Below are 16,139 nucleotides of genomic sequence, written 5' to 3'. Positions count from 1 at the left end.
GGCTCTAGAACCAAATTACTGGTGAAGAGAAGAGCAGAGCTGTCAACTGATCATCACCTGGTGGTGAGTTGGATCATGTGGCAGGGAAAGCTGCTGGACAGATTTGGGAAACTTAAACGAGTAGTGAGGATGAAATGGGAACGTTGGACGGAGGACCCCATCCACAAGATCTTCAACTCCCAACTCCGGAGGAATTTCTCCTGCATTCCCGGGGAGGTTAAGTACATGGAATCGGAGTGGATCATGTTCAAGACCTCAGTTGTGGAGAAGGCTGCTCAGAGTTGTGGCTAAAGCAAAAACCCGGGTATGGGAGCTCAGTGAGACCATGGAGGAGGACTTTCTATTGGCCTCAAGGAAGTTCTGACAAACCATCAGGCGACCCTGACTGCTCTCAGCAGGACTGGAGAACCGCTGACCTCGACTGGGGATATTGTCGGTCGGTGGAAGGAACATTTTGAGAAACTCCTAAACCTGGCGTACATGTCCTCTATGAAGGAGGTAAAGCTGGAAGATCCGGGGGAAGCTTCACCCATATCCTTGGCAGAGGTCTCTGAGGTAGTTTAACAGCTCCTCAGTGGCAAGGCGCTGGGGGTGGATGAGATTAGCCCTGAGATGCTGAAGGCTCTGGACATTGTGGGGCTGTCATGACTGATGCACCTCTGTGTCGCATGGCGATCAGGGACAGTGCCCATGGACTGTCAGGGACAGTGCCCTGACCAGAAAATGGTCCCCATTTTTAAAAAAAGGGACCCCATTTAAAAAAAAAAGGGAACTATGGGTGTGCTCCAACTATCAGAGGATCACACTACTCAGCCTTCAGGGAAAAGCTTATGCCAGGGTGCTGGAAAGGAGGCTTTGGCCAATTGTCAAACATCTGATTCAAGAGGAAAGATGCGGATTCCGTCCTTGCCATGGAACAGTGGACCAGCAAGGATACTGGAGGGGTCATGGGTGTTCGCACATCCAGTTGATCACACTCATGTTCCCCACATGATTTTCCTCTAGCGCCATCCTCAGGGAAACTTTACATGTTTAGATGCACTGCTGGTCAGACTATACATACATATAATCAGTGTGTTTGTTCATCTTGTCTCTGTGATAAACTCTGCTGCCTGTAGGGGGCACAAACAGGAGTTCTATGTTTTTGTTGATTAAATCAAATTTAAAGCACAATAATCATCTTACCATCCATAGTTTCACAGTGTGGCAGGAGGAGCTGCCTGACAGCACCGTCAGGACTGGACTGGATGTTGAACAGCGGCCCTGCAGCCATCTTGCCAGCTGGTTGTAGGCAGCTCTCATCCCATTGGACAGTCCTGTACTGAAGCTCCGCCTCCTGAGCCATAACAAACACCAGTCCAGTAAAAGTACACCGGAACACACCTGGACGAGGACAGCTGAAGCTGTAGGACACAGAGCAGCTGATTACACAACATCATCCAGCTGCTTTGAATGAAGAAAAAACTAAGAATGAATTTGCTGAAGAAAATGTGCTGTGACTGCTGCAGTGCTTCAACAGCTGGAGACCAAACTGAGCTGCTGGACAAGATGTGAGTGAAGCAGCAGCAGGAATATGAAGAGTATGAAAAGTGTTAAAAGTGAAGTGTAATCAGTGAAAGGAGATGACACGACAGAGTCTGATCGTTAAGAGTTAAGCTACTGGGCAGAGCAGAACTATCTGAAGAAGGTGATGTATCATCACTTTAAGGAGTTTATGATTTTCAGGGTTGAAATATTGGGTTAGGGTTAGGGTTATCTTATGATTTGGTTACCTGTATGAAATATTTGCAGACTCATCCACTTCGGGTTTGAAGTCCTAAAACGTAGAAAGTGACAACATTAGTTACAGAAACTGACCACCTCACTCTCACAGTCGTACAGCTGATAGGATCCTCATTGCTTCAGGTTCTACTCCACCTGCACTCTGCAGGTCACTGCACTCTTATTATCACTGATTATCACTAGTCCACAGGACTAAAAGATCAGTTGCTTTTTTTTTTTTTTTGAACTTACTTTTTTATTTGACACATACAAACAAACATACATAAATTTAACAAACACCAAGGAGATGTATATTGTATAAAATTACACTTGCTTGAGATTCTTGAAACTGAAAGTCTTTTCTTTTTTTCCATGTTGAATATTCTTTGTATATATCAGTCCGTGTTCTTGTACTTGTACGTCATATTTCCATAGTCCATTTCTCCTCTCTATTCTGCCTTGATTGGCATGTTACCGATTACGTGAGCTTTGCCATTTGGAAAAACAATATTACAGATACTTATATTTTTAGAAAACAATAGTACCGAGTACGTGTACTTTACAAAATAAAACAACAACAGTACATATTACAAGTACTTATCCTGTGAGAAAACAACAATACAAAGTACAAATACTTTACAAGTGTAAAAAACAACGCTCCAATGGGAGAGAAAATAAAATAAAATAAAATAAAATAAAATTGGAGGTGATTAGAGGTTTGGCATCGCTTTTTTTAATAATGTCCATTTTTTATCAAACATGACTGTTTTCAACTGTAGTCTCGCTGTAATTTTCTCCATGACAAATACATTTTTTACCCTGTCTCTCCATTGTGCTATGCTTGGGGACAGTGGTTTCAACCACGAAGCTGTTATAGTCTTTTTTGCTACCAGCAGCAGGACTCTTAGCAAATATTTAGATCTCTTGTCTGTCATAGTATCAGGAATTATACCCAAAATATACAATGATGGTTCCATAGGGAAATTAATACCCATAATCTGTTTAATTTCCTTCTGAATATTTTCCCAGAAGTCTTGTATTTTGGGGCAATCCCAAAATATATGGGTGTAATCCCCTACAGCTCCACACTCCCTCCAGCATTTATCAGATGTATTGCTATATTTTGATGGATCAGTTGCTTTTTAACTTTACATTCTTCTGTGGACTACATTGTACAGCAGATGGTGGTTTTACAGATGAGGTAGAACTTAATTAGAATGAGTTTCTGATGGAGGGAGAAGGGACAAAGAGTGAGAGGAGAGGAAATGAGGGCTTGAAGATAATACAGGTCACAGGAAATAATGTTTGGAGTTTAGACAAAAGGAGTATTAACCTGTGAACCTGAATCTGACCAATAACAAGTTAACAAACATGTTAAAGTAAATGGACATTTATATTGACTCTACCTGCTGCTGACTTGTCTCAGGATCCAGGTGATTGTCTCTGCTGTCCTCAGACACATCAAGGTTTGTGTTGGATGTGGATGCATCTGGTGAAAGATTAGAGCCATCAGATGTGGAGAACACCACAAACAGCAGATGTTAAAGTCACTTCTTAACATCCTAGTGGCCTAGTAGGCTATGACATACAGACATCTGCAACACAAAGTCCTACTTTAAAGCTAGATTAAGAATTTCTTCATGCTTCCTGTAGTTCCCTATTGGAAAACCCTCCAATAAGTCAAAATGGCAAAGACTAGCTATAAAAGGTTCCACACCAAGCACAGTCTTGTTTTAGTCAAGACAATGTTTGATCATAGAATTTACATCAAGTGTCCATTACATGTTTTTATTCTATTATTTAAATCATTGCAGTGAAACAAACTTTGTTTTGCACAAACTGTCAACACATTTTAACTTATCACTTCATGTCTTTGGGCATTTAAACAAAAGGAAAAAGTCCAAACTCAATACAGAAATTACTGAGATTCAAACTAAAGATGTTCTTCCAGTGAGGCAACATATCATCTTTAAAATGGTTTCCTCCATGATACAGTAACTGTCCAGAAACATAGAATACAGTGAGTATCACAAACTACTGTGCAGAGTTTTGATTTATGATAAACCTTAAAACACATAACTGGACTTCCTGGATGGTATTTCCTGTCTCACCTGTACCTTAAGAACATGCCCCACCAACACAGCCTCCTGTGTGGTTTCAACTCGGGGCTGTTTTCAGCTCCCTGATAAGTGAACAAATGTACTATGGTGCATTCAAAGTGAAATAAATAGTGGTGGGCAGAATCAGCCTTCACAGGGATCCACAGATACAATCTCAGCTAATTGTCTGTATATGTGTATTCTGTCACATTACAATCACAGTCTGAACTCATCATAGTCTCATCACTCACATCCTTCATGTCTGTCAGGTGTAGCACTGTCCCATCTCTCCTCCATCCTGTAGGAATAAATACAAACACAGCAGTTATCTGGACTGTCTCATTAAATGATTAAATCACACTCTATCTCTTCACTAAAGATAACTCCACACAACCACCAAGCTGTCCATCATCATCTGAAATTTCCAATCCAACTATGAGTTAATTTACATGAATTGAGGAGTAATCTGGATTTAAGAACAAACACAGCCCAGCAATATTAATATTTACACTGAAAGTTTTGAACAAATACATCTCACCCAGTAACTTATTCAAAGAGAAGACCAAGTTCCCTTTTCAGTTGAATTCATGATAAAGAAATGCGAAAATTCCTGCTCACTTCTGTTTTGAGTAGACACAGTTTCTTACTTTAAGTCTGAGGGACCAGCTTCATCACTGAAGTCTGGAGGATGATGTGCGGATACTGGAGAGTTTGATTCATCCTCTTCCTCCGCACAGTCACTCATCTTCTGGTTTCCAGTCAATGTGACAAGTGAACCTTGAGAACTGGAGAACCTAAACACATACAGTATATACACTAATATATTTATGCCAGAGACACTTGTAGAAAAGAAATTACATTTTATAGAAAATCATCATACAGTTAGAGCTGGAGGGAAAGGCTCTGGTGTCTGAGGGAGACTCCGCAAGAGAAATAATCCTCTCTTTATAAACATACATGAACATTAGATCTCAGTTAAATCAGCTTTGATAAAGATTTCTGCCATAAGGAAGAGGATGGGGTGGTGAAGAGTAGTCAGTGACAAGAGTCAGTTATTGCACATCCGTATGAATATGAAAGGATGTGACTGGTCAGCTGCTTGCCAAGAGGCTGATAAATAAGCCAATGATAATGAAGCAGCCCAAATCAGTCAGTTAATGAAAATATGACTTCATTGCTCTGCTCCATTCTCTTATTACACCTTCACTAACATAAGAAAGTATTCAAATAGAAATAGAACTATTGGATCTTTCCTTGGGTGCAAATGTATCATCCAAAACATCACCTCTGAGACACATAACATGGACTTAAACTCAGTACTGACCTCAGAGTCTCCAGTCTATAGTCTGGACTCTTAAGATAATCACACAGCAGCTCTACGCCTGAATCCTGCAGTTTGTTGTAGCTCAGATCCAGCTCTCTCAGGTGGGAGGGGTTGGACTCCAGAGCTGATGCTAGAGAATCACAGCTGCTCTCTGACAAACTGCACCACCTCAATCTGAAAGAAGAATACATTATGTTGATGAAAATCTATTTATAATCCAATCAGATGTGTTCAGGGTTCAAATGTGTAAATTCAAAATGAATGTGTCCTAATCAATGAGGTTTGCCCTAAAATGAGCAGAGTGACTTTGTCATTGTGTTATTGTGATTGATCAGGATGTCACCCATATACAGACATCATCCAAATATCACCACAAAATTAAACACAGTCAGATCAACACTGATTCAGAAAAAAATATTTTAAACACCTGCATTGATCTCTCTGTGACACAATTTATGGTTTCTTGAATGAAAGTTGTGTGTTGCAAATTGTGAGTCACGCTTCTTTCATTTTTGGCACACTCCATCTGAGAGAAACATGCCAAAAAGTATGTGTTAAGGATGACGCACCTGAGCGTGCAGATAGGATTATACAAATTACAGCTATGATTACTATTTTGGTTTGACAAATGCAAATCATAGTCTACTCGTATTTGTATTTATGGCACGATTCTACCTTCATAGGGGTCCGAAAATAAGTTTGGCCCCAGACAAAAAATGTTCTAAGCCACTAGATCAATTTTTTTTTCCTTTTTTGAAAGCAAGAAATAAAAGCAACTGGAATTTGAAACAGAACACCTTATAAGACAAGATAGTTGCAGAGAATGAATACTATAATTTTGTTACTTTCTCTATATATCAAACTTAATGTTAACAACTAACAATGGACATGTTATAAAGTTTCTTTAATAAGCAGTCATCTTTTATAAATATGGACTACATTTTGTAAAATAAAACATGAAAATATGGAAGGGAAATTAACTTGATGTCAGTAATGTCAGTGCATAAGAGGTTAAGTTGTTAAACATTTAAGATCAACAATAATACCAGACAGTCAGTGAACTTACAGCAGAGTCTCCAGTTTACAGTCTGGACTCTCCAGAAAAACATACATCCGCTCCAATCCTGAATCCAGCAGCTTGTTGTAGCTCAGATCCAGCTCTTTCAGATGGGAGGGGTTGGACTCCAGAGCTGAGGCCAGAGAATCACAGCTGCTCTCTGACAATCTGCAGGAACTCAATCTGAATAAAGAATATATGACGTTGATAAGAATCAATTTCTAATCCAATCAGATGTGTTCAGATTTTAAATGTGTAGTTCAACATTATTTTGTTCTCATCAATGAATTTTTCACTAAAATGAGCAGAGTGACTTTGTCATTGTGTTATTGTGGATCATCATAATGTCAGCCTTCTACAGGCATCATCCAAATGTCACCACAACATTTAGACACAGGCATTCATGAAAATACTTAAAATACCTGCATTGATCTCTGTGTCCCTCTGTGTGAATGATCTAAAGGATCAATAATAATAATGATGATAATAATAATGATGATAATAATAATAAGAATAATAACTTAATTTGTATGGCATATTTCATACAAGAAACACAGATGTGACTCTTTACCAAAATAAGTTTATTAACTACAGAGGACATTAACTTTCTGGATGTAAGTTATACAGGTGCATGAATTAGGTTCAGTTGTTAAACATATAAGATCATCAATAATACCAGACATTCAGTGAACTGACCTCAGAGTCTTCAGTTTATAGTGTGGACTCTTCAGAAAAACACACAGCTGCTCTAATCCTGAATCCTGCAGCTTGTTGTAGCTCAGATCCAGCTCTCTCAGATGGGAGGGGTTGGACTTCAGAGCTGAGACCAGCGAAGCACAGCTGCTCTCGGACAAACTGCACCACCTCAATCTGAATAAAGAATACATTTGAAAGAATGTAGATATAAATCTATCTATAATCAAATCAGATGTTTTCAGGTTTTAAACTCAACATTACTATAGTATGTCCTCAATCAATGTGTTTACATTCTCTATAGTAACCTGGTTATTGTAAACCTTTACGAACATAAAGCTGGTCAGTAATCACATTTCTCCATTAAACCCAACCTTAGTCTGGAAGTGTGGCTCAGTAAATTCAACTTTATCAGTGAGAAAAGACGCTGCTTTCTGACCATTGCATTTTTGTTTTTTTCTGTTGAAGCAGACTGACAGCACAGTGAGAGGCTTATAAACAATTTAACAAATGTGAACATTTGAAACTAACTTATGTAGACTTCTACAGGCTGCTTTGTGTTTGTATCAGTTTTATTGAGACTTAACAAGGCTTCGTTTTAAATAGGACAGGTTTGATTTTAATAGGATTTGCATCGCTCTGTGTAATGATCTCTGCTTTCTTCAAGCTGCTCCGCTGTTACTTTTTCTGTCATCATATACGCATGTAACAAAGTTAAGGTTAACTAATAACAAGTTTCTTTAATACTCATTCATATTTTATAACTTATAGGCTACATTTTGTACAATAAAACGTGAACATATGGAAAAAGGGAAATTAACTTGATGCCAGTTATGTATGTGCTTTCTGACCTTTTGGGTTAAGTTCTTAAACATTTAAGATCAATAATAGAAACAGTGAACTGACCTCAGAGTCTCCAGTTTACAGTGTGGACTCTTCAGAAAATTGCACAGCAACTTCACTCTTGAATCCTGCAGCTTGTTTCCAGTCAGGTCCAGCTCTCTCAGATGGGAGGGGTTGGACTTCAGAGCTGAGACCAGAGAATCACAGCTGCTCTCTGACAAACTGCACCACTTCAGTCTGAATAAAGAATAAATGTTGTTACTTTAGAAGATGATGTACCTGTTTGAAATCATTAAATGTTTCATAATCTGTTCAGAGCTGACGAAGGTGTAGGAGTGTTGAAATCCAGAAAATGAAAACTCCAAACGCTTGAGCCCAACAAGATATAGGTTAAAAACTGTCAAACACAAAAAGTGAAAAAACAGATGCAATTGTTCAGAGTAGGGCTGCAATAACAGTGCAATAAAAAGTGTTGGCAACAAATGTCATTATCGATTATCGACTATTCGTTTAGTCGTGCAATTAATGCGTCACTCATCATGTTCCGCACATAATTTTGTATGGTAGCCTACTGATGCAAAAAGTGTTTTTTTTTTAAATTTACTTTAACAGCTCCGGGACATTCAAGCAATATTGTTCGTGCACTTTTCTGCATTGTCAACTTGAACTAATGTTCTGTTTTTCAATGAAGGGGTGGAAATAATTATTTTTAATCCGATTCATCGATTACCAATTAATGGATTATTAAAATAATCGTTAGTTGCAGCCCTAGTTCAGAGTGAATTATCTATTGTACGACAGGTTTTAATTGTGGAGCTCAACATTACTTGCTATGGACAAAACCAATAAAGAAAAAGACTTTCCCATTAAGATACTCAGTTTAGATCAGATTAACTCTTAATGCTTAACTCTATAACTTTATGACTGTAATTTAGTGTCACTACACATTTAATAAATAATAAAATAGAATAAAAATGTATAAAATCAAGTAAAATTCAGCTATTACAAGAAGTGCAGTGCTGACTGATAGAAAAGAGATAAGTGAAAGAGTGAAGAGAGACATTTTTTTAGCTTATCTTGAAAATATAACTTTCGTATCATATTAATTTCAGCACAGAAGCAAAATATGATGACTGACCTCAGAGTCTCCATTTCACCCCGTGGACTCTTCAGAAAATCACACAGCAGCTTCACTTCTGAATCCTTCAGCTTGTTGTAGCTCAGATCCAGCTCTCTCAGATGGGAGGGGTTGGACTTCAGAGCTGAGACCAGAGAAGCACAGCTGCTCTCTGACAAACTGCAGAGACTCAATCTGAATAAAGAATTAAACATATAGATAAAAATACATCTATAATCCAATCAGATGTGCTCAAATTTTAAATTTTAAGTATAACAGTGCAATGTTTTAATCAGTAAGTGTGTTAACATTCTCTGTAGTAACCTGCTTACTGTAAATAATTGTGTACATGAAGGAGGACTGAAGGAAGATTTTTCCATTTAACTCAACCTTATTCTGGAAGCATGGCTCATTGATTTCAACTGTATCAGCAAAAGAATATGCAGCTTTTTGGCCATTTCTTTTGTGTTCTTGGTTTGTGTGTTTGTGTTGAAGCAGACTGACAGCACAGTGAGAGAACAAACAAAGCAGAGCTCTTCCTCACGAGTCACAACGTAAAAATGTCTGGATTTAACGAATATTCTACAGACAGGTGTCTTAGTTTTAGTTTAATTTAGACTTTAGATGGGTTCCCTGAGCTACTACCTTATCGTGGTGGAGGGGTTTGCGTGTCCCAATGACCCCAGGAGCTGAGTTGTCGGGGGCTTTATGCCCCTGGTAGGGTCACCCATGGCAAACAGGTCCGGGGGGAGGGACCAGACAAAGGGTAGTTCATAAAGACCCCTTATGATGAGTACAATATATGGTCTTCAGTTGCCCTCGCCCGGACGTGAGCTGGGCGGCGGCCGAAGGCGGGGACCTTGGCTGTCCGATCCTCGGCTGCAGAAGCTAGCTCTAGGGACGTGGAATGTCACCTCTCTGGTGAAGAAAGGAACCTGAGCTGGTGCGCGACTCTCTTCCACTCTGGAGTTGCCACTGGTGAGAGGCGCCGGGCAGGGGTGGCAATACTTGTCACCCCCCGGCTTGGTGCCTGTATGTTGGAGTTCACCCCGGTAGACGAGAGGGTAGCCTCCCTCCGCCTTCGGGTGGGGGGATGGATCCTGACTGTTGTTTGTGCCTATGGTCCAAACAGCAGTTCAGAGTATCCACCCTTTTTGGATTCCTTAGAGGGGCTGATAGAGAGTGCTCCCTCTGGGGATTCCCTCCTTATGCTGGGGGACTTCAGCGCTCACGTTGGCAAGGACAGTGAGACCTGGAAGGGTCTGATTGGGAGGAACGGCCCCCACGATCTGAATATGAGTGGTGCGTTGTTATTGGACTTCTGTGCTCGTCACAGATTGTCCATAACAAACACCATGTTCAAGCATAAGGGTGTCCACATGTGCGCTTGGCACCAGGACACCCTAGGCCGCATTTCGATGATTGACTTTGTAGTCGTGTCGTTGGACTTGCGGCTGCATGTCTTGGACACTCGGGCGAAGAGAGGGGCGGAGCTGTCAACTGATCATCACCTGGTGGTGAGTTGGCTCCGATGGTGGGGGAGGATGCCAGTCAGACCTGGCACACCCAACGTCTGGCAGAGTCTCCTGTCAGAGAGAGTTTCAACTCCCACCTCCGGGAGAGCTTTGACCGTGTACCAGGGGAGGCGGGGGACATTGAGTCCGAAAGGGCCATGTTCCGTGCCTCCGTTGTCAAGGCGGCCGACTGGTGCTGTGGTCGGTGCCTGTCGTGGCGGCAATACACAAACCCGCTGGTGGACACCGGTGGTGAGGGATGCCGTCAAACTGAAGAAGGAGTCCTATAGGCCTTTTTTGGCCTGTGGGACTCCAGAGGCAGCAGGCAGGTACTGACAGGCCAAGCGGAGTGCAGCTGCGGCGGTCGCTGAGGCAAAAACCCAGACATGGGAGGAGTTTGGTGAGGCCATGGAGAACAACTTCCGGACGGCTTCGAAGAGGTTCTGGACCACCATCCGGCGTCTCAGGAGGGGGAAGCAGTGCATCGTTAACACTGTATGGTGGGGACGGTGCGCTGCTGACCTCGACTCGGGACGTTGTGGATCGGTGGAAGGAATACTTTGAAGACCTCCTCAATCCCACCGACACGCCTTCCGATAAGGAAACACATCATCTCTGGGGCTGAGGTCGCCAAGGTGGTAAACCTCGGTGGTCAAAATGCTCCTCAGTGGCAGGGCCCCGGGGGTGGATGATATCCGCTGGATGCTGTGGGCTGTCATGGTTGACACGACTCTGCAGCATCGCGTGCACATCAGGGGCAGTGCCTCTGGATTGGCAAGTTGGGGTGGTAGTCCCACTTTTTAAGAAAAGGGACCGGAGGGTGTGCTCCAACTACAGGGGGATCACACTCCTCAGCCTCCCTGGTAAGGTCTATTCGGGGGTACTGGAGAGGAGGGTCCGTTGGATAGTCAAACCTCGGATTCAGGGGGAGCAATGTGGTTTTCATCCGGGTCGTGGAACTGTGGACCAGCTCTACACCCTCTACAGGGTCCTAGAGGGTGCATGGGAGTTTGCCCAACCAGTCCACATGTGTTTTGTGGACTTGGAGAAGGCATTCGACTGTGTCCCTCGGGGAGTCCTGTGGGGGGTTTTCCAGGAGTACAGGGTATCGGACCCCCTGATACGGGCCGTCCGTTCCCTGTAGGACCGGTGTCAGAGCTTGGTCCGCATTGCCGGTGATAAGTCAGACTTGTTTCCAGTGAGGGTTGGACTCCGACAGCGCTTCCCTTAGTCACCGATCCTGTTCATAATCTTTATGGACAGGATTTCTAGGCGCAGCCAGGGAAATTAAGGGGGTCCAGTTTGGTGACATCAGGATTGAGTCACTGCTTTTTGTGGATGATGTGGTCCTGTTGGCTTCATCAGACCGTGACCTCCAACTCTCACTGGATCGGTTCGCCGCCGAGTGTGAAGTGGCCGGGATGAGAATCAGCACCTCCAAATCCGAGTCCATGGTCCTCAGCCGGAAAAGGGTGGAGTGCACTCTCCGGGTCGGGGATGAGATCCTGCCCCAAGCGGAGGAGTTCAAGTACCTCGGTGTTCACGAGTGAGGGAAGGATGGAGCGTGAGATCAACAGGCGGATCGGTGCGGCGTCTGCAGTAATGCGGGCTCTGCACGGATCCGTCGTGGTGAAGAGGGAGCTGAGCCAAAAGGCAAAGCTCTCGATTTACCAGATGATCTTCGTTCCTACCCTCACCTATGGTCATGAGCTTTGGGTAGTGACCGAAAGAACAAGATCGCGGGTACAAGCGGGCCGAAATGAGCTTCTTCTGTAGGGTGGCTGGGCGCTCCCTTAGAGATAGGGTGAGAAGCTCGGTCATCCGGATTATTGCAATTACTAGCTGTGTTTTACTATTGTTACTGGATGTGCACTGAATTAAATGTATTACTAGTCATTTGTCTGTTTTAATATTGTATTAATTGATTATAATGTACAAGTTACGATTGAGATATATATGTGTTGTGTGCAACATGAGTGCCCCCTGCTGTGCCTCTGCTTCCAGTCTGCTGTATCCTGTCTGTCCTCTATCCTGTCTCCTTGTATGTTGAGATGAGTTCCCAATTAGCACAAAAATGCTTTGTGATGATATTGGTTGGTTGGTTTGTATCCTTGCTTTAAGTATTTTCTGGAGCTTATTACTATGAAACTGGCTGTTGGAGACCCACTACCACTCTGTTGTTATAAGCAGAGTACATCTTTGCTACACTTGTGTGTAAAAAGATCATTAGAAACATGGTTACATGATAGAGAGTTTACAGTTCTCCAGGAGAAATCTACCTGGGAAACAAAAGCTTCTCTAATCCCCAATCCCGATTACAGAAACCAGGTTTCTTTCATCTCTGCCTCTGATTACATAAAACAGGTTTCTTGTTTTCATGACATTTAAAAAATCAGCTGACTGGAGAATGATGACTGTAACCTGGTTACTGAAGTGTATGTACACACCCTGAAGGAGCGTTTCTCTAAAATTAGTAGAATGATTTTTCTCATTGTGTTATTATGGATTGTCATAATGGCAACCTTCTACAGACATCTTTCAAATTTCACCACAACATTCAGACTGGGACAACATGGAATTGATTGGAAAAAATGTTGGTGCAACTTTTTCAATGGGGCTACATGCATGTTTACATGTTTGCGATGCACTCTGGTGAAAGGGTATACTTGATCAGTTTAGCGCTCATTTTCAGGTTGTGGTAGGCGACTAGTGGGGCCTGCTTTGGTTGTTTGATAAATTAATGAAGTGCACCTCTTCACCAGAATACATCAAAAGCTGTTGCATCACATGTTTGAGTTAAATTACCTTGTTTGACATCTCACTCTCTTCTTACTTAGAATATATTTTACTTATTTTTTAAATCTTCTTTTCTCTTTTATATTTAGGATTACAAACTTTTGTGTATATTTTGTCTGTTTGACTGCACCACAACACTGATGCAAATTCCTTGTTTGTGCTACCCTACTTATAAATAATATAAATAATAACTGTAATACTGCAATAAACCTGACTATGATTCTGATGTCAACACTGATAAAAAATACTTTATTGATAATTTAAACACCTGCATTGATCTGTGTCTCTCTGTAGATGTGTTCTGGAGAATCAATATCAGTAAACAAATGTGATTCATTAAACATATTAAAATGATTGAAACTGTGTTCAGCAAGTAAACTTTATGAGTTTTAAACAGGTATTAGTTTAGAGTATCTTCTGTAAACAGATGTGACTCCTTCTAGATACTAAACTTTGCACAATATAAAAAGGAAAATATGGAACAAAGGAAATTAACTTTATGAATGTAAGTTATATATGTACATCAATTACATCCTGTTATTAAACATTTCAAATCAACAGTAGTAACAGACAGACAGTGAACTGACCTCAGAGTCTTCAGTTTACAGTGTTGACTCTTCAGAAAGAAGAACAGCCGCTTCATTACTGAATCCTGCAGCTTGTTTCCGCTCAGATCCAGCTCTCTGAGATGGGAGGGGTTGGACTTCAGAACGGAGATCAGAGAAGTACAGCTGCTCTCTGATAAACTGCAGTCTCTCAATCTGAATAAAGAATTAATTACCACATTTTAGAAGGCAAAGTTTCTGCTTGAAATCATTCAATGTTTCATAGTCAGCTCAGAGCTGAAGAAGGTTTAGAATATTGAAGTCTAGAAAATGGAAACTCCAAACACCTGAATCCAACAGGATGCAGGTTAAAAACTGTTACAAACAGTAAAAAGGAGTTCTTGTTTATGTTAATGACAACATGCTGCTACTTCAATAAACATGTTCTGACTTTAGTGGAATGGTGTCATCATAAAAACTGGATGCATCCTTGTGTTTACATATTTCTGTCAGTGCAAACACTGCATAATAGAACTGTTGAAACAAGTAAATACTGGATATTATATTTGTTACTGTCTGAGTATCTTTATTTTTTATTTTAAAAAAAATGAAATTTCAGACTTTCACTACTGCTAGACATGACTGTCCCTGTTTCATTGTAATTTCACTATTGCTAACTTTAAAATTATTTTTTTATAAGACTGTTGATTAGGATACTGATAATTAGTAGGTCAAGGAGGCAGATGACCGATACTTGCAGCCGATATCAAGTTGCTGTAAATGTTATAATTATTGTGCCAAAATTTACAGCAATGCAGAATTCCAATGTCAATGTCATCTTTATTTATATAGCACATTTAAAACAGTCAATGGCCTACCAAAGTGCTTTACAGTAAAATAAGCAGAAATAATAAAAACAAACACGCAATAAAAGCAATAAAAAACGAAATAATATAGAGAAATAAAACTGATAAAAGACCCAATAAAAGCGGCTATACTCCGCCAAAGGCCAAAGTGAACACATGGGTTTTAAGTTGTGTTTTAAAAGTGGAGAGGCTGTTTGCAGTCCGCACAGTGAAAGCTAATGTGTTCCACAGAGTGGGAGCCACAACTGCAAAGGCTCGATCTCCTCTAGTTTTTAAGAGGGATCGAGGAACATCCAAGACCATCTGATCAGCTGACCTAAGGGCTCTGGAGGGCTGATGTATGTGGATTGTGTAAAGGGAGGGACTACAGTGCTCTTAACATAAACACCCAATGTGTAACTGACAGAATTAAAAGACATTGTCTGACCTCAGAGTCTCCAGTTTACAGTCTCGATTCTTCAGAAAATCACACAGCTTCTTCACCCCCGAATCCTGCAGGTTGTTTCCACTCAGATCCAGCTCTCTCAGATGGGAGGGGTTGGACCTCAGTGCTGATGCAAGAGAAGAGATCTCTGACAAACTGCAGCCACTCAGCCTGAATAAAGAACAAATGATGAAGATAAAATCAATTTATAATCCAAATTAGCTTTTAACTAAATGTAAGGTAAAGTGATTACAGTATGTTTTAGTGCCATTATAGGGTGTTATTTTGATGACTATCAGGATATCGTGAATCCCAAATAATTCGGCCATGATAATCCTGTGACATGAAATGTTCATACAATCCTATTTATAGTGTCTACCAAAGTTTTATATTTAGTACAATATTTTCTTTGAGTTGCACTCCCTCCATTGCAGGGTGTAATTGAGTGCGAAAGCCTCATTAATTTAAAATTAAGAAGTCATTTTACACAGAACTTTAGATTCTGACGGTGGAAAATGAAATTCAACAGATTTGTGCTAAAGTATATCCCAGAAATGTATTGAAGCTTCAAAGTTTTAAATGTAATACCAAAAAGATAACAGGTAGAGCACCCTGGTGGTCGAATGGTTAGATCGATGCCACATAATCGTAGCGTCCCTGGTTCGAATATGGCCCGGGTTAGTGTTAGGACCTGTGCTGCAGGTCATTCCTCTCTCTTTCTCCTTCTTTCCTGTCAGCCTCTCTGCCACTTACAAACTAAAATAAAGGCCCAAAATAAATCTTAAAAAAAATAAATAAATAACAGGCTGACAACTGACCTTAGAGACTCCAGTGTACAGTGTGGACTCTCCAATCCAGCAGACAGCAGCTTCATTCCTGAATCTTGCAGGTTGTTGTCACTCAGGTCCAGCTCTTTCAGATGGGATGGATCAGAATACAAAGCTGAGGCCACAACTTCACAGTGAGTCTCTGACAGCCCACAGTCAGAAAGTCTGTCGTGAAACATATTTTACAACATATGTTATCATGAAAGAAGAGATTACACTAAACTATACTAGAGCTGTTAAAAAAAAGTTGTGATTAATCCTGGATTTTCATGG

At 41.0% G+C, this 16,139-nt stretch overlaps 1 protein-coding gene across 1 annotated transcript in view; it reads right to left on the bottom strand.

The window, feature by feature from the left end:
• The window catches only part of LOC134002160 (uncharacterized), a 48,611-nt gene that overhangs the window by 19,894 nt on the left and 12,578 nt on the right, over window positions 1-16,139 (bottom strand). Inside the window, exons 7-19 of the mRNA XM_062441445.1 lie at window positions 15,858-16,031; window positions 15,043-15,210; window positions 13,792-13,965; window positions 8,916-9,089; window positions 7,841-8,014; window positions 6,938-7,111; window positions 6,251-6,424; window positions 5,185-5,358; window positions 4,508-4,654; window positions 4,112-4,158; window positions 3,168-3,250; window positions 1,773-1,816; window positions 1,186-1,403 (exon numbers count right to left, since the gene is read on the bottom strand). Coding sequence (XP_062297429.1) covers window positions 1,186-1,403; window positions 1,773-1,816; window positions 3,168-3,250; window positions 4,112-4,158; window positions 4,508-4,654; window positions 5,185-5,358; window positions 6,251-6,424; window positions 6,938-7,111; window positions 7,841-8,014; window positions 8,916-9,089; window positions 13,792-13,965; window positions 15,043-15,210; window positions 15,858-16,031 — 1,925 coding nt within the window. The remainder of the gene's footprint in view (window positions 1-1,185; window positions 1,404-1,772; window positions 1,817-3,167; window positions 3,251-4,111; window positions 4,159-4,507; window positions 4,655-5,184; window positions 5,359-6,250; window positions 6,425-6,937; window positions 7,112-7,840; window positions 8,015-8,915; window positions 9,090-13,791; window positions 13,966-15,042; window positions 15,211-15,857; window positions 16,032-16,139) is intronic.

The sequence above is a fragment of the Scomber scombrus genome, chromosome 20 (assembly GCF_963691925.1).
Source record: "Scomber scombrus chromosome 20, fScoSco1.1, whole genome shotgun sequence".
Classification (NCBI taxonomy): Eukaryota; Metazoa; Chordata; class Actinopteri; order Scombriformes; family Scombridae; genus Scomber; species Scomber scombrus.
Note: the sequence above shows the minus strand (reverse complement) of the source record. Positions and strands in the feature narration are given on the sequence as shown.